This window comes from Theropithecus gelada, chromosome 19 (assembly GCF_003255815.1).
Source record: "Theropithecus gelada isolate Dixy chromosome 19, Tgel_1.0, whole genome shotgun sequence".
NCBI lineage: Eukaryota > Metazoa > Chordata > Mammalia > Primates > Cercopithecidae > Theropithecus > Theropithecus gelada.
The window spans coordinates 31232621-31256545 of record NC_037687.1 but is presented as its reverse complement, the minus strand read 5'-3'; the positions used below and the strand labels follow the sequence as shown (position 1 = coordinate 31256545).

General features: G+C 49.3%; 1 protein-coding gene and 1 pseudogene across 1 annotated transcript; one reads left to right on the top strand and one right to left on the bottom strand.

Annotated features, from left to right (window-relative positions):
• Positions 1–3785: 3785 nt before the first annotated feature.
• Positions 3786–4279, bottom strand: LOC112611929 (annotated as a pseudogene).
• A 10587-nt stretch (positions 4280–14866) lies between these two features.
• On the top strand, positions 14867–21774 carry LILRB5 (leukocyte immunoglobulin like receptor B5). The gene is given in 16 exon segments (XM_025368246.1): positions 14867–15009; positions 15173–15208; positions 15396–15680; positions 15828–16127; positions 16579–16727; positions 16729–16879; positions 17124–17426; positions 17754–17804; positions 18095–18138; positions 18528–18531; positions 19189–19305; positions 19623–19686; positions 19769–19806; positions 20079–20131; positions 21013–21171; positions 21251–21774. Coding segments are annotated over 16 exon segments (1917 nt in total). The 5' UTR covers positions 14867–14975; the 3' UTR covers positions 21380–21774.
• The last annotated feature ends 2151 nt before the right edge of the window (positions 21775–23925 follow it).

The following is a 23925-nucleotide window of genomic DNA, read 5'->3' as shown; positions in this document are numbered from 1 at the left end:
CCACAAACACAGGGGAGGAGGAGCCACAACTCCCCACTTCCGTCCAAAACCATGACCCCTCCCTGAGTGTGAGGGCCCAGGGGTTCTCCTCTGTCTCATACAGAGGTGGAAACCTCCCCCTTAGTGACCGCCTGACATCGCAAGTCACCAGCAGCCACTCGGCTCTGACCTTTTCTGCTTCTTAAGGTTTCCTGCCTATGACAGGAAGTTTCATTTCTCATTTTCTTCGCAGGACTGTGGCTGCATATTTCAGACACATTATAAGCAGGTTTTCCCAGTGCTGGGAGCAGATGTGGGCTGTTGAGCACGTCAGTCGCTCACCGTGACTGTGCAGTCCAACACCAGGATCCACACATGTGTCCACCCCTCAAGTCTTAACCCGGTCTGGAAATGTGCCATGACCGAGGCCCTCCCATGACCCAGGCACAACTGGCCCCCAAACCGCTCAGGAGGGGGGTTCATGACAACAGGCTCCAAATGAGGAAACCGAGGCTCAGAGATGGGGCTTACTGCCCAAGGTCATGCAGGCAGGGGTGAAGGTCAGCAATTCAGAAAAAATTAATTCCTTATCCCACCCCGAAATCAGAACTCAAGACTAAGTACTTGTTTCCAAACCCTTGAAGGCAGACTGAGATGCAGGGGAATGCCCAAGGAAGCGGGGCTGGGGATGGGAGGGACACCGAGGAGGCAGGAATGACTCAGAGGTTACTTTTAAGGGAGGGGGAGGTGAGCACTGTTAAAAAATAAGAAAAAAAAAAAAAAGAGGGAAGTCTAAGAAGGAAACTGGAAGAAATAAAACCCATATTCCAACGACAAAAGAAGAGTCAGCATTTCTTTATTTCTCCTTTTTTCTCATTGCCATTTGCAGCTCAACTTGAAGTTCACAGCCAGATGTGCGACGTGTCTCTGCTGATCTGAGTCTGCCCTGCAGCAGGGACCTGCAGCTTCCCTGAAGCATCCCCAGGGCTGGGCCACCATGGTAAGGATCCCACAATGCTGTGTTGATGGACAGGCTGAAGGAAGGAAGGAGACCCCACGGGGAGGCTCTGAGAAGAAGAACAAGCCCCCAGTGACCCTCACTTGGACAGGACAGACTCAGAAAGGTGCTGGGTCTATTGGCTCCTATGTCCTGACCCTTGGTGAGATGAGGACAGATGGGGCAAATAGCAGAAAAGGGTCAGGGAGATACAACTTCTGTATGAAGTATCTGAAGAGAGCCTGGTGCCTGCCCCAGCCCCAGCCTTGGGGAAATGGAAGTCAGGCTCCCGGAGGGGGCAGTTCCCCTTCCTGTGGGGCTGCTGACGGGACAGCCTCATGATGGAGAGCCCAGGCTCCCAGTAGATTTACTCCATCCAGGAACTGTGGCCTCCTCCATCTGCACAGCCAGGGGCTGTGGGAGGAGACGCCATGACTCCCACACTCACGCTCCTGATCTGTCTTGATGAAATTGAAAGAGGGAGCGGGGAGACTGTAGCCTGGGAGGAATCCCACCTCACAGCTTGGTCCTGATTAAATAGGAGACCCCAGAAGTTCGCAGGGATCCCAGGGTGGGGAGGATCTGCCCGGGGTTCAGGAGGCGAATCTCTCACAGGAAGCTCCGGGACCCCCTCCCTAGTGCCGCTCCTGTGCCTCAGTGGGATTTGGAGAGGATGCCTTAGATTAGAGGCTGTTGTGTCTTTCAGCAACAAAACCATACGAAAAACACCTGGCATTTCACATCAGTAGATAAAGCATATCTTGTGCCAAATCAGGACCAAACTGCACTGAAATTTAGGGCTCACACTACAGTTACTCACCTTTGAGGAAAAGCATCCCAGGTTGGTGCCTATCTCTGTGATAAACATCTCCCTTCCTGGCTACAGGCAATGGGTTAAAGTAACACTGGCTGAAGAGACACTATATTCACCTGATGATTATACTGAAAAATAGCCATAAAATTGTTCCCTCCAAATCCAGTTCCCTTTATGACAAGTCTCAAAAGAAGATATACAAACGGTCCACAAACATATGAAAGACGTGTGTGTGTGTATGTGTGTGTGTGTGTGTGCATGGAATACTACTCAGCCATAAAAAGGAACAAAATAATGGCATTCGCAGCAACCTAGATGAAGTTGGAGACCATTATTCTAAGTGGAGTAATTCAGGAATGGAAAACCAAACATCGTCTCTTCTCGTAAGTGGGAGCTAAGCTATGAGGATGTAAAGGCACAAGAATGATATAATGGACTCTGGGGACTCACAGGGAACAATGGGAGGGGGATGACGGATAAAAGACCACACACTGGGTACAGTGTACACTGCTCGGGTGATGAATGCACCAAAATCTCAAAAATCACCACTAAAGAACTTATTCCTGTAACCAAACACCACCTGTTCCCCAAAAACTATTGAATTTTTTAAAAAAACAATAAATAAAAATAAATTTATCACATTAACAACAACAACAATGGCAAAAACCCAAATTCACGTAGAATCATGTTTTCATGGTGTATGCATGTTATAACATGTCACTGGTCTTTGTTCCCTTATGTGACTGAAGGATATTCCATTCTATGGCTGTATCACATTTTGTTTATGCATTCACCAATTGATGGACATTTGAGTTGCTTTCACTATTAGCTATCATGAATAATGACACAAAAGGACATACATTTGTTGTTTTTTTTTCATTTTTGAAAGGTCATAATTATTTATTTTATTTTATTTTTTATTTTATTTTATTTTATTTTGAGACAGAGTCTCACTCTGTTGCCCAGGCTAGAGTGCAGTGGTGTGATCTCAGCTCACTGCAACCTCTGCCTCCTGGGTTCCAGCAATTTTTGTGCCTCAGCCTCCCAAGTAGCTGGGATTACAGGCGTGCGCCACCACAGGTGTCTATTTTTTTTGTATTTTAGTAGAGACAGGGTTTCACTGTGTTGGTCAGGCTGGTCTCGAACTCCTAGCCTCAAGCCTTCCATTCGCCTCAGCCTTCCAAAGTGCTGGGATTACAGGTGTGAGCCACCACACCGTGCCAAAAGGTTATAATCATTTAAATTCGAGTTGCAACTGTATGCTTACAATTCTCTACATTTAGATTATGGTCAATCTGGAACATAATGCATCTTAATTAAGTTGCCACTGATGTATATAGAAGGCTAAAAGGAGAATTTTTTTTTTTTTTTTTTGAGACAGAGTCTTGCTCTGTCGCCCAGGCTGGAGTGCAGTGGCTGGATCTCAGCTCACCGCAAGCTCCACCTCCCGGGTTTACACCATTCTCCTGCCTCAGCCTCCCGAGTAGCTGGGACTACAGGCGCGCACCACCACCCCCCCCCCCCCGGCTAATTTTTTGTATTTTTAGTAGAGACAGGGTTTCACCATGTTAACCAGGATGGTCTCGATCTCCTGACCTCGTGATCCACCTGTCTCGGCCTCCCAAAGTGCTGGGATTACAGGCATGAGCCACCGCACCCAGCAAAAAAGGAGAATTTTTATTCACATCTAGTAGAGTAACCAACCATAAAATCATTAGTTACTTTCAACTTAATAACTAATTGACATTTCCCAAATGAGCTGTCCTTAATCCTGATAATTCTTTATTATTTTTTTAATCTATTTGCCACAGGATGCTGATTTGCAATAGGAGTCACGATGGGAATAACGAAAATTGAGTAAATGTGACAAAAGATTGACAAAATGTTTCACACCCTTAAATTACACCACGTCGAGAATGAGGAGAAAACATTGCAAAAAGGAGACTACTGCAATGCTACTTACATTCTTGCAATAAAACCGGTAAAGCATCCATATCAAGAGAGTTCTCCTCTCACTTCCAACTTTTTCCCCTCAAAAACAATTTGAATCTCTTTGGCACCCAAAGTCTCACAGGTCAATAAAGGTTCTGCTAGATTCTTATGTTCCTCTGCATGAGTTTTCAAGATAAGTTTCGCTCATTTATATAAGTCCCTTAGAAGGGCTCTTATTTCATGTTCAATGGCAGATTGAGTTTCTGGACTTAGTTTCCCTGTATCACTGTAAGTCATAACTCCAAGATTTCCACTAATTCCAAATTTGATAACTATCTGCTTTGCTATTTTAGTGACATTAGCAAAATCACTGGAAGCACCTGTTGTAATATGGTCAGTTCCAAATATAAGCTCCCCTGCCACTCTTGCTCCCATACTAATGTCCATTTGTGCAAAGCAGCTGGGCTTGTTTCATTCCATCTGTCATCACCAGGTAACAGGGACACATGTCCAAATATTGGCCCTTGTGGCATGATTGTAGCTTTGTTGATAGACATTGCATCTTTTGTGTAATATGCAATAATGGCATGACCAGATTCATGATACGTTCCGATGGATTTGCTTTTGTTATCAATTTCTATGCTGCTTCTGTCAGGCCACATTATAATTTTGTCTTTGGAAAACTTCAGTTCCTTCATGGTAACCACTTCTTTTCCATCAACAGCTACAAAAGGGTGTATATTTAGTGTGATTTCATTCATATGAAATGTCCAGAATAGACAAAGCCATAGAAACAGAAAGTACACTAGTGATTTAAGGCTGAGGGAAGGGGAGAATTAGGACTGAGTACTTAAGAGGTTCTTTCTGAGGTGATGGAAATGCTGTGGGATGAGGTAGGGATGGTGATTGCACAGCATAGTGAAGACACTAAAATCCATTTATTTGTACACTAAAAAATGGTGCATTTCATATGGTGTGAGTTATGTCATATAACTAAGTAAATAAATAAATAATGTATATCCAGGCTTCTGCCCAGGGTTTGGGAAGCTGGAAAGAGTTTCACTAGCTGGGCACAGTGGCTCACACCTATAATCCCAGCACTTTGGGAGGCTGAGGAGGGTGGATCGCCTGAGGTCAGCAGTTTGAGACCAGCCTGGCAAACATAATGAAACCCCATCTCTACTAAAAATACAAAAAAATAGCTGGGTGTGGTGGCGCATGCCTGTAATCCCAGCTACTAGGGAGGCTGAGGTAGGAGAATCCCTTGAACCCGGGAGACAGAGGTTGCAGTGAGTGAGCCAAGAGATCGTGTCATTGTACTCTAGCCTGGGCAACAAGAGTGAAACTCCATGCCTCCCCACCCCCCCCCCCCCAAAAAAGAGCTTCACTGCCATCCTAACCACGAGTAAAACTCAGATCAACTCCATAATGTATATTTCACCTGAGACCATCAGAAATCCGAGCTCTGGGAGCAGTGGAGTAACCTGAATTTCAAGGAGGAGTAGGATGCCATGACAGCCTCTACAGAGGCAGAACACACGAGGGTGGGAGGCTGCCATACGAGCTGGGAAAGAGAAATCAGATGAAATTGTCAGGAATTCAAGAGTCCGTGTTTGCTGGCCTCCAAGAGACGAGGATCTCTGGGAACTTAAGGCAGAGGAGCACTTCACATTCAGCCACGAGCTCTTTTCCGTGGATCTCAACTGGACATTCACCACATAGATTGGAAGTAAGGTGGAGACCCAAAATTTGTGGTCAGACATGATTACCTTCCACTGTGCGTGGCCTGAAACTTCTCCCATGTGTAGAAAAAGACTTAAGTCATTGGGAGAGGATGGGCAAAACCTGCCAATCTCACAATACAGGAAACAACCCATTGAGGACGTAATAAGGTAGATTTAAGAGTCTATCACTAGGAGTACTGCGGAAATTTTCTGAAACTATAATCCCAGATATACAAATGTCAGGGGAGGGCCAGGAAATTCCTGCCCTAATCAACCAAAGCTACCAGGTACAATCCAGCTGCCAAGGGGAAGGAGGACACGAACACTGAGAGAGCCCCACCCCCGAGGCCCACAGACATAGAAATTGCCCAAGACTGGCAAGGACTTCATGACTAAAACACCAAAAGCAATGGCAACAAAAGCCAAAATTGACAAATGGGATCTCATTAAATGAAAGAGCTTCTGCACCGCAGAAGAAACTACCATCAGAGTGAACAGGCAACCTACAGAACGGGAGAAAATTTTTGCAGTCTACCCATCTGACAAAGGGCTGATATCCAGAATCTACAAAGAACTTAAACAAATTTGCAAGAATAAATCAAACAACCCCATCAAAAAGTGGGTAAAGGATATGAACAGACACTTCTCAAAAGAAGACATTTATGCAGCCAACAGACATGTGAAAAAAATGCTCATCATCACTGGCCATCAGAGAAATGCAAATCAAAACCACAATGAGATACCGTCTCACACCAGTTAGAATGGCGATCATTAAAAAGTCAGGAAACAACAGGTGCTGGAGAGGATGTGGAGAAATAGCAACACTTTTACACTGTTGGTGGGACTGTAAACTAGTTCAACCATTGTGGAAGACAGTGTGGCGATTCCTCAAGGATTTAGAACTAGAAATACCATTTGACCCAGCCATCCCATTACTGGGTATATACCCAAAGGATTATAAATCATGCTGCTATAAAGACACATGCACACGTATGTTTATTGCGGCACTATTCACAATAGCAAAGACTCGGAACCAACTCAAATGCCTATCAATGATAGACTGGATTAAGAAAATGTCACACATATACACCATGGAATAATATGCAGCCATAAAAAAGGATGAATTCATGTCTTTTGTAGGGACATGGATGAAGCTGGAAACCATCATTCTCAGCAAACTATCGCAAAGACAGAAAACCAAACACCGCATGTTCTCACTCATAGGTGGGAATTGAACAATGAGAACATTTGGACACAGGAAGGGGAACATCACACACTGGAGCCTGTCATGGGGTAGAGGGAGTGGGGAGGGATAGCATCAGGAGATATACCTAATGTAAATGACGAGTTAATGGGTGCAGCACACCAACATGGCACATGTATACGTATGTAACAAACCTGCACGTTGTGCACATGTGCCCTAGAACTTAAAGTATAATAAAAAAAAAAGAAAGAAAGAAAGAAAGAAAGAAATTGCCCAAGACTGAGGCTGGGTGAGGACGGGAGAAATTTCTACTCCCCACCGTGAGCCTACCCCTGAGAAGCAAGCAAGAGCAGTCCACAGTGAGGGGAGGCACCAGGTGGAGCACAGGATGGATGCAGTGGAGTCCATCCAGCTGTGAGGTCAGCAGTCCCAGTGCAAGCAGGAGGGGCCCACGAATGGGACAGCCATGGGGCAAGAAAGGAGGACACGCATGGACCCAACACCAGCGACTCCCTCTCACCAAGGACCATGTAGCCACCACTGTAGCTGAAAGTCTCACCTGTGACCAGTAGAGAGGTCTGGATGTGATGCCATCCACTGAAGGGACCAGCAATCCACCTGGTAACGACTTGATGACATGGAACACATTCCACCCAGGAGGGGGCAGCAAACCTCCCTTAGTCCAGTGGATGCTTGTGCTGAGAATGGGTTTGTCGGAGCTCATGGAAGGAGTCTGTGAGGACTCCGAATGTCTGACGTGTTTAAACGAAATAGCCCAAGACTTATTCTCAGAATGGAAATGCAGATGCCCACAAAATCAGCGGAGGGAATGAGAACATGGCCACAAGATATTCTGGGGAAGACCTGAGATATGTACCATGCAGTGGCTTGATTTTACTGGTACCGAAAGAACATTGAAATGGCCTCTTAAAATTGGATGTATTGAACAGTTTGTGAATGAGACTCTGCAGTTTGGGGGTTCTGCTACCGTAGATGTAAATAAGGATATAGAAAGCTGTAGATGATATACATAATAGGTATAGCTATAAAGACAATAAATGGGCCAGGTCCAGTGTCCCACGCCTGTAATCCCAGCACTTTGGGAGGCCGAGGCAGGTGGATCGCCTGAGTTCAGGAGTTCGAGACCAGCCTGACCAACATGGTGAAACGCTGTCTCTACTAAAAATACAAAAATTAGCCGGGCGTGGTGCTGTTCACCTGTAATCCCAGCTACTCGGGAGGATGAGGCAGGAGAATCGCTTGAAAGCGGGAGGCAAAGGTTGTAATGAGCCAAGATTGAGCCATTGCACTCCAGCCTGGGCGACAGAGCAAGACTGTCTCAAAAAAATAAAATAAAATAAAAGTAAATGAATCTCTTACAACATGTAAGGCCAGGTTCAGCAGCAGCAGGGACCCCAGAATAGACAAATGGAGGTGCTTATTGGGCCCTGGGAAATAGGGAGTGTTATAAGGATTACTTCACTGCCCAGGAAGAGAGGCGTATCTGCAGCTCGGACTCAAGGGGGCTGGTCTAATTCTAGGGAAGTGGACTACTACAGTTGTTCAGCCTACAGTGTCATGTGTCTCTGCTCAGTCAATACTCTATTTCCCTGGGAAACGGGGTAACACGTCAGATCACCCCGGGGATGCTCAGCTCAGCCATGGCACCACTTTGTCCAGAGGCAGGGTGTCACTTTAGCTCAGGCATGGAAGACATGGCTGATTTCGGAGGCCAGGGCATTGTTCCACCAGGATGCAGGGTGCGATGGTTCATACTGAGTGTCAACGTGATTGGATTGAAGGATGCAAAGTATTGATCCTGGATGTGTCTGCGAGGGTGTTGCAGAAGGAGATTAACATTTGAGTCAGTGGGCTGGGGAAGGCAGACCCACCCTTTACCTGGGTGGGCACCATCTAGTCCGCTGCCAGCAAATACAAAGCGGGCAGAAACACGTGAAGAAATGAGACTGGTCTAGCCTCCCAGCCTACATCTTTCCCCTGTGCTGGATGCTTCCTGCCCTTGAACCTCAGACTCCAAGTTCTTCAGTTTTGGAACTCGGACTCACTCTCCTTGCTCCTCAGCCTGCAGACAGCCCATTGTGGGATGCTGTGATAATGTGAGTTATTTTTTAATTTTAACTTTTTTTTGAGACGGAGTCTCACTCTGTCGCCAGGCTGGAGTACAGTGGCACAATCATGGCTCACTACAACCTCTGCTTCCCGGGTTCGACTGATTCTTCTGCCTCAGCCTCACGAGTAACTGGGACCACAGGTGCACCCCACCACGCCTGGCTAATTTTGTAAAACAGTGTGAGTTAATACTTAATAAACATCCATATATATATGGTGTACATACATATATATGTATGGTGTGTATATATGTATGGTATGGTATATATACACACATATATACAGTATATATAATATACATATATGACATATGCACACACATATCTATATATATACATATATACCATTAGTTCTGTCCCTCTAGAGAACCCTAATACATTAATATAATAGTATATATACTCTGTGTGTGTATATATACATACATAATCGTATATATACACACATATGTATACATATATACGATTTTATACATACACACACACACACACATATATATACACCATTAGTTCTGTCCCTCTGGAGAGCCCTAATACATTAGTATAATAATATATATGCCCTGACTAATACACTAATGTAATAATATAAATTCACAGACATATATATACACACACACATACATATATACACCATTAGTTCTGTCCCTCTGGAGAACCCTAATACATTGATATAATAATATATATGCCCTGACTAATACACTAATATAATAATACATATTCACAGACATATATATATACATACACACACATATATATATACACCATTAGTTCTGTCCCCCTGGAGAACCCTAATACATTAATATAATAATATATATGCCCTGACTGATACACTAACATAATAATATATATTTACAGACATATATATACATACACACACACATATATATACACCATTAGTTCTGTCCCCCTGGAGAACCCTACTACACAGGTTGTCACATCAGCACAGGCACAGGGTCATTACTCTTGTGAAACCCATGGCACCATTTCCACTTCAGCTCAGTGCCTGAGGGTCAGGATGCAGCTGCTACTGGGAAAGGTGGATAGAGTGGCTCTATGGCAGCTTGGCACAACAGGATAGTGAATAGCAGCAGCTCAGCCCGGGGATGGCAGGCCACTAGGCAAGGCTGGCTCAGCAGTGACAACCCCTCAGCGATGGAAGGATGCTGTGGCTACGTGTCCCCCGGAGATCCAGAAGTGGATCCCATTCCACAGTGGCATAGTGCCAGAGCCACAACGGCCACGGACAGTGGGGCACAGTGTCGGTCTTTTCTCCTGGGTGAGTGCAGCTGTGTGGTGGGTAGCTCCATCAGCTGTGCTTAGCATCTGTGAAAGGGAATCTCCAATGGTGAGATCTACAGGTGTCCAAAGTGTTGATGGAAGCTGCTAGGTTCTTTTCTCAGCTTTTTCCAGCAAGGAGAAGTCCCTCTTTATTCCAAGCTGATCCTGACTGGGGGATGGGGTGATAGAGGTACAGTGCTACTTTCATTTATTATGTGGCCATCTGTGATTTTTAATGCAATGGCTAAAATGGCAGATGTAGAATTCAGAATCTGGATGCCAAACAAAGATCGTTGAGGTACGGAAGAAAGTTGAAACCCAATCCAAGGAATCTAACCCAGTAAAATGACACAAGAGATGGAAGATGAAATAGACATTGTAAGAAAGAAAGAAACTGATTTTACAGAGCCGAAAAACTCATTACAAAAATTGCATAATACAATAAAAAGTAGTAACGGCAAAATAGACCAAGATGAGAAGAGAATCTCAGAGCTCAAAGACTGCTTCTATGGCCAGGCGTGGTGGCTCACGCCTGTAATCCCAGCACTTTGGGAGGCCGAGGTGGGTGGATCACAAGGTCAGGACATCGAGACCATGGTGAAACCCCATCTCTACTAAAAATACAAAAAATTAGCTGGGCGTGGTGGCGAGTGCCTGGAGTCCCAGCTACTTGGGAGGCTGAGGCAGGAGAATGGTGTAAATCCGGGAGGCGTAGCTTGCAGGGAGCCGAGATCACGCCACTGCACTCCAGCCTGGGCAACAGAGCAAGTCTCCGTCTCAAAAAAAAAAAAGATTCAATCATCAAGAAATACAAACTCTGAGCCCTGCGTGGTGGCTCACACCTGTAATCCCAGCACTTCGGGAGGTTGAGGCAGGTGGATCACCTGAGGTGGGAAGTTCGAGACCAGCCTGACCAACCTAGAGAAACCCCATCTCTACTAAACATACAAAATTAGCCAGGTGTGGTGGCGCATACCTGAAATTCCAGCTACTCAGGAGGCTGAGGCAGGAGAATCGCTTGAATGCAAGAGGAGGAGGTTGCAGTGAGCCGAGATCACGCCACTGCACTCCAGCCTGGGCAACAAGAGCGAAACTCTGTCTCAAAAAAAAAAAGAAAAGAAAAGAAATACAAACTCTGAATAGACCAATAACAAGTAACTAACAAGATTGAAGCCATAATAAAAAGTCTACCAGTAAAGCAGAGCCCAAGACCGGATGGTTTCACTGCTGAATTCTACCAAACATTTAAAGAACCGGTAACAATCCTACTGAAACTATTCAGAGAAAAGGAGGTGGGAAAACTTCCAAGGTCACTCTACAAGGCCAGTATTACCCTGATACCAAAAACAGACCAAGACAAATCAAGAAAATAAAACTACAAGTCAATGTCTGATGAATATCGGTGCAAATATGTTCAACAAAACACTAGCAAACTGAATTCAACAATACATTTAAAAAGATCATTCATCATGACCAAGCAGGATTTATCCCTGGGGTACAAGGATAATTTAACATACACAAATCAATCAGTGTGATACATCTTATCAACAGAACGAAGGACAAAAAGCATATGATCATTTCAGTTGATGCCAAAAAAGCATTTGATAAAAATCAACAAGCCTTAAAAACAAACAAACAAACAAACAAACAAACAAAAAAACTGGGTGTGGCCAGACACAGTGGCTCACGCCTGTAATCCCAGAACTTTGGGAGGCCAAGGCAGGCAGATCACTAGAGGTCAAGAGTTTGAGACCAGCCTGGCCAACATGGTGAAACCCCATCTCTACTAAAAATACAAAAATTAGCTGATGTGCTCGCTTGAACCCAGGAAGCTGTGGTTGCAGTGAGCTGAGATCGTACCACCGCACTCTAATCTAGGTGACAGACCGAGATTCTGTCTCAAAAACTGGGTGTAGAAGGAACATACCTCCACATCATAAAAGCCAAGCATGACAGATCCATAACTGGTATCATACTGAATAAAGAAAAACTGAAAGTATTTCCTCTAAGATCTTGAACATGACAAAGAATGCCCCCCTTCACCACTGTTACTCAACATAATTCTGAAAGTTCTAGCTACAGCAATCAGACAAGAGAAAGAAAGAAAGGGCATCAAATTGACAAGGAAGAAGTCAAATTATCCTTGTTTGCAGATGATATAGTTATTTTATTTTATTTTATTTATTTACTCTTATTGAGACAAAGTGTTGCTCTGTTGCCCAGGCTAGAGTGCGGTGGCATAATTTCAGCTCACTGCAACCTCTACCTTCTGGGTTCAAGCGATTCTCCTGCCTCAGCCTCCTGAGTAGCTGGGATTACAGGCACCTACTACCACACTCGGCTAATTTTTGTATTTTTAGTAGAGACGGGATTTCACCATATTGGCCAGGCTGGTCTTGAACTCCTGACCTCGTGATCTGCCCACCTCAGCCTCCCAAAGTGCTGAGATTACAGGCATGAGCCACTGCGCCTGGCCAATATGATCTTATTTTTAATGGTATTAATTTAAGGTACAATTTTGCCTTCGCAATATCTGCCTAACTCATCTCAATACATACCCAGTTGTTTAAAAAATACCAATAAATAGCCGGGCGCGGTGGCTCAAGCCTGTAATCCCAGCACTTTGGGAGGCCGAGATGGGCGGATCACGAGGTCAGGAGATCGAGACCATCCTGGCTAACACGGTGAAACCCCGTCTCTACTAAAAATACAAAAAACTAGCCGGGCGAGGTGGCGGGCGCCTGTAGTCCCAGCTACTCGGGAGGCTGAGGCAGGAGAATGGCGTGAACCCGGGAGGCGGAGCTTGCAGTGAGCTGAGATCCGGCCACTGTACTCCAGCCTGGGCGGCAGAGCAAGACTCCGTCTCAAAAAAAAAAAAAAAAAAAAAAAAAAACCCAATAAATAAACAGACACCTTTTTTGTTTAATATACCATTTGTTATTCATTCTTGTCGGGTGACTTTCCTCCCACACACCTGATCTTGCAAAAAGGATTTTTCCCAAGGCTGTCCCTGGCATCAGACCTCATGATGGGGGATTGTGGCAGCTGCTTCTGTCTCACTGTCCCCAAAGTAGCATCAGCTCTGGTTTGTACCCAGGAGGGACGGGACTAATGCCAGCCTCACGTTCATATGTGGGACAGATGCTTCTGTCTGACAACAGTGGACTGAATCTGGTTTTTGGGGCTTTTTTCGTGTGTGTGTGTGTGTGTGTGTGTGTGTGTGTGTCTGTGTGTGTGTGTTTGTTTTTAGACAGTCTAGCTCTTGTTGACCAGGCTGGAGTACATGGCACGATCTCGGCTCACCGAAACCTCCGCCTCCTGGGTTCAAGCAATTCTCCTGCCTCAGCCTTCCAAGTAGCTGGGATTACAGGCACTCGCCACCACGCCCAGCTAATTTTTTTGTATTTTTCGTAGAGACAGGGTTTCTCCATGTTGGTCAGGCTGGTCTCAAACTCCCGACCTCAGATGATCCGCCCACCTCAGCCTCCCAAAGTGCTGGGATTACAGGCATGAGCCACCACGCCCTGCGACTGAATCTATTAAACACAAAAACAGGAGAGGCGGCCCCATGCTGATCTGCTGATCGCGGACTTCAGTCAGTGGGCGGAGATATCCCAGCTCCTGTCCACAAACAGCTTCATCTGGAGCCCCTACCCCCTCCCTGACTGTGAGGGGTTCCTCTTTTGTCCCACACAGAAGTGGAAATTTCCTCCCTAATGACCCTGGGATGGTCTTAGACACACGCTAGCTGTCAGCTTTTAACTCTGTTCTTTGATGTGCAACCTTCTCAAGTTAAAAAAAACTTTTCATTTCTTTTTCTGCACAAAACTTTCATAATCTACACATTTCAGATATATATATGTATGTATGTTTTGAGACAGGGTCCTGCTGTCTCACCCAGGCTGGAGTGCAGTGCTATGATCGTACCTCACTGCAGCGTGGACCACCCAGGCTCAAGCAATCTTCCCACCTCCATCTCCCAAATAGCTAGGACTGCAGTCGTGCACAAACACACCTGATTATTTCTTTTTTATTATAGGCAGACACGGGGTCTCACTACGTTCCCCAGGTTGGTCTTGAACTTCTGAGCTCAAGGGATCCTCCATCCTCAGCCTCCCTAGGCGCTCAGATTCCAGGGGTGGGCCACCGTGCCGGGAACTTCAAACATATTATAAGGAGCGTTTCTTGGTATTTGGAGCAGATGTGGGCCCTTGAGTGGGGGCATCAAACATCCTCCTCAACTACGGAGCTCAACGCCAGGATCCTCTCACACCCCAACCACTCCTGTCCTAATCTGGTCTGGAAATTCACCATGGCCGAGCCCCCTCCCATGTCCCAGGCACCACTGACCCCCACGTCCACTCTGAGAAGCTGAGGTCATGACCACAAGCTCCAAATGAACAAGGCCCAAGCAAAAGCCACTTTACTGTCTAAGGTCATGTAATCAGTGGAAGTGGGAATAAAATTCAGCTCCCTCCTCCACCCCCTGAGTCAGATGACAAACCTGAGTAATTGTCCTGAAAACCTTGAACGTGATTGGAGGTACAGGGGGACGGCCAAGGACAAAGGGGCACTGAGGAGGCAGGAAGGATTCAGGGGTTCATTCCCGGAGAAGCGGGTTTTGCTGCTCTGCCCCAGCCCTTGGTGAGCTGAGCATAGGTCACTAGACAGTGGCTAGGGCTCAGGGCGACCCCATTTCTGTCTGAAATGTCTGCGGAGAGCCTGGAGGTCACCCCAGCCCCATCCCTGGGGAAATGAGAGCCAGGCTCTTGGGGAGGGCGGTTCCCCTTCCTGTTGCGGACAGGACAGCCTTGTGACAGGGAGAACCCAGCCTCCAGTCCACACTCTGCGTGTTTTTGTGTCCCGCCAGGCACTGTGGTCTCATCCGCCTGCACAGCTGAGTCCAGTGGGAGCTGACGCCATGACCCTCACCCTCCCAGTCCTGATGTGCCTCGGTGAGGTTTGAAGAGGGGAAAGGAAGGCCCCAGTCTTGGAGGGAACTCAGTCTAAAGCCAGGCTCTGGTCTGTCAGAGAATCTGGTCTATCAGAGGCTCTGAGGGAGGAGAGGAACTCCTGAGGCTTCAGGGGGCAAATCTCTCACAGGGAACTCTCTTCCAGGGTTGAGTCTGGGCCCCAGGACCCACGTGCAGGCAGGTGAGTCTGTCCCCAGCTCTCCCAGGTCCCTCCTTCTCACTGGGGACAAGGGCCCAACCCCGGGCAGCTGGGGGTGGAGATTGCTGTTCTGGGCTGACTGATGGGGACATCTGGAGGGTCCTGGGGCTGGGAGCTAGTATCTGAGGGATGAGGATGTCTTGGGATCCAGCCTCTGATTCCATTCTAGGCAACCCCCCCAAACCCACCCTCTGGGCTGAGCCAGGCTCTGTGATCATAAGGGGGAGCCCCGTGACCCTCTGGTGTCAGGGGCCCCTGGAGACTCAGCAGTACCGTCTGGATCAGGAGGGACTCCAGTGGACCTGGGGGAGACAGAACCCACTGGAGCCTGGAGCCAAGGCCAAGTTCCACATTCGCTCCGCGGCGTACAGCACTGCAGGGCAATACCGCTGCTACTTTGAGACCCCTACAGGCTGGTCAGAGCCCAGTGACCCCCTGGAGCTGGTGGTGACAGGTGAGAGGACACTCAGGGGTCCCAGCCCCAGGCTCTGCCCTCAGGAAGGGGGTCGGCTCTCAGGGGCGTCTCCCTCTCACAGCCCAGCCCTGGGGATGATGTGGGAGATGTGAGTCCCATTTAACACGGTGCCTCCTTCTCTCCTAGGATTCTATGCAGAGCCCACTCTCTTAGCCCTGCCCAGCCCTGTGGTGGCCTCAGGAGGGAATGTGACCCTCCAGTGTGATATACGGAATGGATTTCTCACGTTTGTTCTTGTTGAGGAAGAACAGAAGCTCCCCAGGACCCTGTACTCACAGAACCTCCCCAAAGGGCCATCCCAAGCCCTGTTCCCTGTGGGTCCCGTGACCCCCAGCTCCAGGTGGAGGTTCAGATGCTATTACTACTACAGGAAAAACCCTCAGGCGTGGTCGAACCCCAGCGACCCCCTGGAGATTCTGGTCCCAGGTGAAAAGGCCACCAGGCTTCTTTATATAATTCTGGGGAGCCAGATAGGTTGTTGGGAGTTTGGTTGATGACTGATCATGGCCAGGACCCCAGGAGGATGTGCTGATGGATGGGCTGAGGCTGTGAGGAAGACCCCATGGGGAGGCTCGACAGGGAAAGAGGAGCCTGAGTCACCCTCACCTGGAAAGGGGTCAACTCAGGAAGGCACTGGGTGTATCTGCTGCAATTTCCTGTCCCCCTGTGAGGAGAGGACAGACCAGACAGACGGTGGCCAGGAGCCAGGGAGACACTAGTGGTCTGGAATTTCTCCAAGACAGACCCGGTGAGAAGGAGCCCCTGGGATCCGAGACACAGAGCGTGAGAGACAGTGAGAGCTGCAGGGCCAGGACGGGAGAAGGAAGGGGCAGAGGAGGAACCAGCCCTCGGAGTCCCAACCCGTCTTTCCCTCCAGGCGTGTCTAGGAAGCCCTCCCTCCTGGCCCCGCAGGGCCCTGTGGTGGCCCGTGGAGGCAGCTTGACCCTGCAGTGTCGCTCTGATGTCGGCTACGACAGATTTGCTCTGTACCAGGAGGGGGGACATGTCCTCCTCCAGCGAGCGCCCTGGCCAGCAACCCCAGGCTGGGCTCTCCCAGGCCAACTTCACCCTGAGCCCTGTGAGCCGCTCCCACGGGGGCCAGTACAGATGCTACGGTGGACACAACCTCTCCCCTAAGTGGTCGGCCCCCAGTGACCCCCTGGACATCCTGATCGCAGGTGAGGAGCCCAGCGGGTTCAGTCAGGGACCCAGGCTCTGCACAGGCCCTGCCGGGGGATCCAGTTAGTGATGGCCGGGATGAGGGGTGGGGGCGTCCCAAGGGAGGGAGAGACAGACAGAGATGGGATGGGTGGGGAGGGGGAGACTCAGAGAAAACAGAGACAGAGGCTCCTAGAGAGGCCTGGGGAGGTCTCAGCTCAGAATACAGTGGGGCAGCCCCTCACCCATCTTTCTTCTCTCCAGGACTGATCCGTGACACACCCTCCATCTCAGTGCGGCCGGGCCCCACGGTGGCCTCAGGAGAGAACATGACCCTGTTGTGTCAATCATGGCACAACATAGACACTTTACTTTTGACCAAGGAGGGTGCGGCCCATCCCCTGCTGCGTCTAAAGTCAAAGTACCAGTCTTATACATACCAGGCTGAATTCCCCATGGGTCCTGTGACCTCAGCCCAGGGTGGAACCTACCGATGCTACAGCGCAATCAGGTCCTACCCCTACCTGCTGTCAAGCCCTAGTTACCCCCTGGAGCTCGTGGTCTCAGGTGAGGACCCTGACCCTGTCCTGTCCGAGCTCAAAGGCTCAGCTCGGACCCTGCCCCCAGGAGAGCTCTGGGCTGGGATGGAGTCGGGGTTGGGGGGGTCGTGATGGGAGGCTCAGCCAGAGGGGGACTCACCCCTCAGAGGGGAGGAGGACAGTGGGGGCACCCCAGGCACGCCCACCCTTGGCCCCATCTCCTGGGACACAAAAGGTGAAAGGTAAGCAGAAGGAAGTTCCGGAGAAGCCACAGAGCAGGTGGAGGGAGGGGTCTCAGTGGAGGAGGGGACTCCAGCACCAAAGCTCCTCACTCCCTGCCTGTGCTCATTCCCAGGACCCTCTGGGGACCCCGGCCCCCCACCCACAGGCTCCACCCCCACACCTGGTGAGTCGTTGAGATCTGGGCTCAGAGGGAGCACGGCCTCCCCCAGGGCAGCCCTGAGTCTCCTGGAGGATCCCATTCCCCTCGAAGACTCAAGCACGAGCTTCCCTCCAGGGAGCCGGGCAGAGCCACAGGAGGGGCCACAGGCTCCCAGGGGCTCTGAGGCTGGGCCGGTGAGGGGCGGGGGGTCGAGGCAGAGGGAGGTGTTGGGGCCCAGCCTGGGGGAGGAGCAGCCGGGCTGACGTGGGGAACAGGGCCGTCCCAGCCCTCACCTTCCCATCCTGACCCAGCAGGCCCTGAGGACCAGCCCCTCACCCCACGGGGTCGGACCCCCAGAGTGGTGAGTGGGGGCTCTGAGTGGGAGGTGGACGGGGTCCTGGGGAGGCAGGGGTGGGTTCTGTCCTAGGTTCAGGCTCCTCTGGAGATGGTGATGTGCACAAGCCCTTCCCCTGCCTGGGCCTCAGTTTCTCCAAGTGTAAAGGAGAGAGGCCTGCACAGGTGGGATTCTTCAGGGGCCTGTCCTGTCCCACCTGCAGCAGTGACGGAGACCTGGAGTGGAGGAGGGGAGCAGGGCCATGGTTTGGGGCATTCAGGCTCTTTCCCTGCATCTCCGGGGCTCGGCTCTGGTGCTGGGAACAAGGGCTGCAGGTCAGACTCCCGGGTTCACTTCCCAGCTCGGCTGCATCCCACCGTGGGGCCCCAGGCAGGTCAATTTTCTACTCCAAGTCAGGTTCAGCAGTTGTAAATGGACTCAGTCCCATCCAGCTCGTAGAACCGCTACGAGGCGTAAGTGAAATCTCGGGATCTGGCCCTGTACACAGTTCAGCAGGGACACAGCCCTCCTGCTACCCTCGGCCCTTCCCAGATACACACAGAGCCTCTATCCAGACAGGTGCTGCATGGGAGTGTGGGAACTCGGCAGAGTGGGAAGCGGACCTGGCTGAGCTGGGGGTGAGAGCAATGCAGGGTCCGTCCTGCACAGCCCACTCCTTCCCCCAGGTCCTGCTGTGCTGGGGAAGGGAGGGTGGTAAGGAGGACACCAGCCCCAGATGGAGACACTAGCACAGGCCTCTCCTGTCAGATGAAGAGACCCAGAGCAGGAAGCGGGTGTCCACCTGGTAGGGCAGCAGGAGAACAACTGGGGAAAACACAAGGTCCCAGGTTCCCTTCCCAGACCTGCTTCTTCCAGGCTGGGGGGGCCTGGGGCAGGCGATTCCCCTCTCTGAGCCTCAGTTTGCTCCTCTGTGAATTGGGGGGTTGGCAATCCCATGTTGCACGACTGCTGTGAGGGTTGGAGCTCATGAAGGAAAGACCTAGCTCGCGCCTGCACACAGTAGGTGCTCACATCAATGACGTCATACCCATTCCTGACGTCATCACGCTCAAGGTCTGGGAAGGCACCTGGGGGTTGTGACCGGGGTCTCAGTGGCCTTCATCCTGCTGCTCTTCCTCCTCCTCTTCTTCCTCCTCCGACATCGGCATCAGAGCAAACACGGGACATCGGGTGAGTAGGGAACGGGGTGACCCGTGGGCTGACCGAGGGTGGGCTCAGGGCACCAGCCAAAGGGAACCCAAACACACAGGAAACTCAGCTTAGAAAAACTGCTCCAGAAATTCCCAGGTGAAACATGGAGAAAGAAGAGAATAAATGTGAGCATGCGTGGCAGTGCTTGATTTTCCTGATTTTACTTTAAATTTATGATGTATTTAAAACCTCAGGGCCAGTGGGTCTCCAGGTTTCTTTCTTTCTGCTCAAGTTGTGTGTGCAGGGCAGCTGGTTCGAATTCTCCCAAGCCTGACACTCTGTCCATCTCTGCCCAGCCCATTTCTACCGTCCTGCAGGGGCTGCGGAGCCAGAGCCCAAGGACCAGGTCCTGCGGAGGAGGTAATTCTGCCTAAAGACCCCAGACTCCCATCCGCCCGCACAGGCCCCTCACTGCCCCTCACACTCCCGTGTCCTCCCCCAGGGCCAGCCCAGTTGCTGACGCCCAGGAGGAAATTCTTAGTGAGTGACAAGAAAAGGGGGGCACCTGGGGTGGGCAAGGGGGCTCCAAAGTTTCTGTAGCAATGGGGGCATGAGCACAGGCTGGGAAGGGTCTGGGGCCAAGGGGAAGGTGGTCTGAACCCACACCTCGGGGTTTGGTGGGATGACCTCGGGGACATCACAGTTGCTCCCTGGATCTCGGCCACTCTAGTGGGAGCTCGGCAGGGGCCAGCAGGACTCAGAGCTCTCAGGGAACCTTCCCAGGAGACGAACCCCTTGCTCTGGCCCAGCAGATGCTGCCGTGAAGGACACACAGCCTGAGGACAGGGTGGAGCTGGACAGTCGGGTGAGACCCCGCCCCTGTTCCGGGCACCAAAGGCCTCCTGGTGCCAGATCTAATCCTGCAGGACTTCTCTGTCCTCTTCACCCGGTTCTCAGCATCATCGCAGTGGACCCCTCTTTGTCCAGCACGCTGCCTCCCGCCTGCTGTGACCTCACTCTCTCCTGCTGTCCTGGGACCTCGCGGGCCTCCTCCTGGGTCCCCTTCCCGCTCCTCCTCCTCTGTTTGGCCGTCTGGTGGTTAGAGCGCTCCCCAGGCCTCAGGAGGATGAGGAATAGGTGAACCATCCCGCTCCCCTGGGCTCCCTTCATTCATTCATCCAGCGAGTGTTCCCAGGAGCTCACTGTGGATCGGGCTTCCTGTGGGAGCTGCAGACACAGCAGGGAGCAAAGCCACCCCCGCCTCCGGAGCTCACCTCATGGTGGGAGACAAAATGCAACTACATGCACCATGTGCAGGAGTGCAGCGTGCTGTAAGAAACATAAACCAGGGAAAGGGCAGAGTGTGGGGCAGTGGGGCCAGTCTGAATGTAAGGCGAGGGCTCTCTGCTCAGCTGTCATCTGAGAAGCCTGGACGGAGGGGGCCACAGGATCCTCTAATGGACGAGCCCCTGCAGGCAGAGGAAACAGCCGTGCAAAGGTCCTGAGGCAGCAGCAAGCTCTTGCAGGAAGGTGGGCGTGAGGCTTCAGCCAAATGGGCAAGGTCAGAGTGAGGAGGAGAGGCCAGAACCACAGGGAGGGAGCGGCCAGACCCTCCACGGCCTTAGGGCATCCCTGAGATTCCATCAGGAAAGGGGTGTAATCGGATCACCCTGGGAACAGTGAGGAAAATTGACTCCAGGGGGTCAGGGGGACTCAAGGACACCCCCCACCAGTGTCTTTCTCCAGCAGAGACCACACGATGAAGACCCCCAGGCAGTGACGTATGCCCGGGTGAAACACTCCGGACCTAGGAGAGAAATGGCCTCTCCTCCCTCCCCACTGTCCGAGGAATTCCTGGACACAAAGGACACACAGGTGGAAGAGGACAGGCAGATGGACACTCAGGCTGGTCCTTTCCTCTCCAGGCCCCCAGGCCTCCCCCACCCCCACCACGCTCCTTCCCTCTCACTCTCCCCCACTGCAGGCTGCTGCATCTGAAGACCCCCAGGATGTGACCTACGCCCAGCTGCAGAGCTTGACCCTCAGACGGGAGGCAACTGAGCCTCCTCCATCCCAGGAAGGGGAACCTCCAGCTGAGCCCAGAGTCTTTTGAGACTCTGGCCATCCACTAGCCCATGGGGGACCCAGATCTTACACTCAACAGAAGGAGACTCAGGGACTCCAGAAGGCACGGGAGCTGCCACCAGTGGACACCAATGAACCCCAGCCAGCCTGGACCCCTAACAGAGACCACGAGGATATCCTGGGAACTTTGGGACTCACTCAATTCTGCAGTTAAAGATGACTAATATCCTTGCATTTTTGAAATAAAGCCACAGACTTCTTAATAAATCAATGAGCTGAGAAAACTAAAACAGAAATTAGAGAATGGTATAAATTGAATGATAATGTAAATATTACACATTAAATGATGAAATCGGAAAACTACAAATGAGTGAATGAATTAGAAAAGAATAAAACCTACGTAATTAATGACCTTGGCAATGATAGAATTTAGAAAAAGAACGACAAATTATTCCAAATGAAGGTGTGAGGAAGTGGACAAAAATAACAAGAGGAGTTACTAATGAGGACAAAACAACTACCTGAAAACTCAATGAAGCCAAAAAACTCATTCTTGAGAATGGTAATTACATTCACAAATCCTAGCCACAATAAGCAAGGAAAAAAGCAGGGGTCAGGCACACATTTCCATATGGGGGCGAAACAGCAGACAGCACCACAAATCTGACACATATTGCCTTTATTTTTTTCACTTTTAAGTACAGGGATACATGTGCAGGTTTGTTAGATAGATAAACTTGTGTCAAGGGGATTTGTTTTGATTTTTTGTGTGTGGCTTTTTTTTTAATTTTTTTTGAGATGGAGTCTCGCTCTGTCACCAGGCTGAAGTGCAGTGGTACAATCTCCACTCACTGCAAGCTCCACCTCCCAGGTTCACGCCATTCTCCTGCCTCAGCCTCCCAAGTAACTGGGACTACAGGTGCCCACCACCACACCTGGCTAATTTTTGTATTTTTAGTAGAGATGGGGTTTCACCATCTTGGCCTGGCTGGTCTTGAACTCCTGACCTTGTGATCCACCCTCCACGGTCTCCCAAAGTGGTGGGATTACTAGGCTGTTTTCCTGATCCTCTCCCTCATTTCTCCCTTCACCTGCAAATGCACCCCAGTGTCTGTTGTTTCCCTCTATGTGTCCATGTGTTCCCATCCTTTAGCTCCCACTTATAAGTGAGAACATGCAGTATTTGGTTTTCTGTTCCTGCATTAGTTTCCCAAGGATGATGGCCTCCAGCTCCATCCTGCCCCTCAAAGGACATGCTCTCATTCATTTTTATGGCTGCATAGTATTCCATAGTGCATATGTGCCACGTTTTCTTTATCCAGTCTGTCATTGATGGGCATTTGGGTTGATTCGATGTCTTTGCTATTGTGAATGGTGTTGGAATGACCATTGGCGTCCATGTGTCTTTATGGTAAAATGATTTATATTCATCTGAGTATATACCCCGAATTGGGATTGCTGGGTTGAAGGGTAGTTCTGCTGAAAGCTCTTTGAGGAATCGCCATACTGCTTTCCACAATGGTTGAACTAATTTACACTCTCACCAATGGTGTATAAGTGTTCTCTTTTCTGTGCAATCCCACCAGCATCTGTTATTTTTTGACTTTTTAATAATAGCTATTCTGACTGGTGAAAGATGGTATCTCATTGTGGTTTTGATTTGCATTTCTCTAATGATCAATGATGTTGAGGTTTTTTCTGTATGCTTGTTGGAACATGTATGTCTTCTTTTGAAAAGTGTGTGTTTGTGTACTTTGCCCACATTTTAAGGGGGCTGTTTGTTTTTCTCTTGTAAATCTGCTTAAGTTCCTTATAGATGCTAGATATTAGACCTTTGTCAGATGCGTAGTTTATAAATACGTTTTCCCATTCTATAGGTTGTCTGTTCACTCTGTTGATAGTTTCTTTTGCTGTGCAGGAACTCTTAAGTTTAATTAGATCCCACTGGTGAATTTGTGCATTTGTTGTGATTGTTTTTGGTGTCTTTGTCATGGAATATTTGCCCATTCCTATGTCCAGGATAGTATTGCCTGGATTGTCTTCTAGGGATTTATGGTTTTGAGCTTTACATTTAAGTCTTTAATCTGTCTTGAATTAATTTTTGTGTATGGTATAAGGAAGGAGTCCAGTTGCAATCTTCTGCATATGGCTAACCAGTTATCCCAGCATCATTTATTGAATAGGGAGTCTTTTCCCCATTGCTTGTTTTTGTCAGCTTTGTCACAGATCAGATGGTCGTAGATGTGTGGCCTTATTTCTGGGCACCCTATTCTGTTCCGTTGGTCTATATGCCTGCTTGTATACCAGTGCCATGCCATTTTGGTTACTGTAGCCTGGTAGTATAGTTTGAAGTCGGGTAATGTGATGCCCCCAGCTTTTTTCTTTTTGCTTAGGATTGCCTTGGCTATTCAGGCTCATTTTTGGTTCCATATGAATTTTATAATAGTTTTCTCTACTTCTGTGAAGAATGTTGTTGGTAGTTTGAGGGGAATAGCATTGAATCTGTACATTACTTTGGGCAGGATAGTCATCTTAATGATATTGATTCTTCTGATCCATGGGTATGGGATGTTT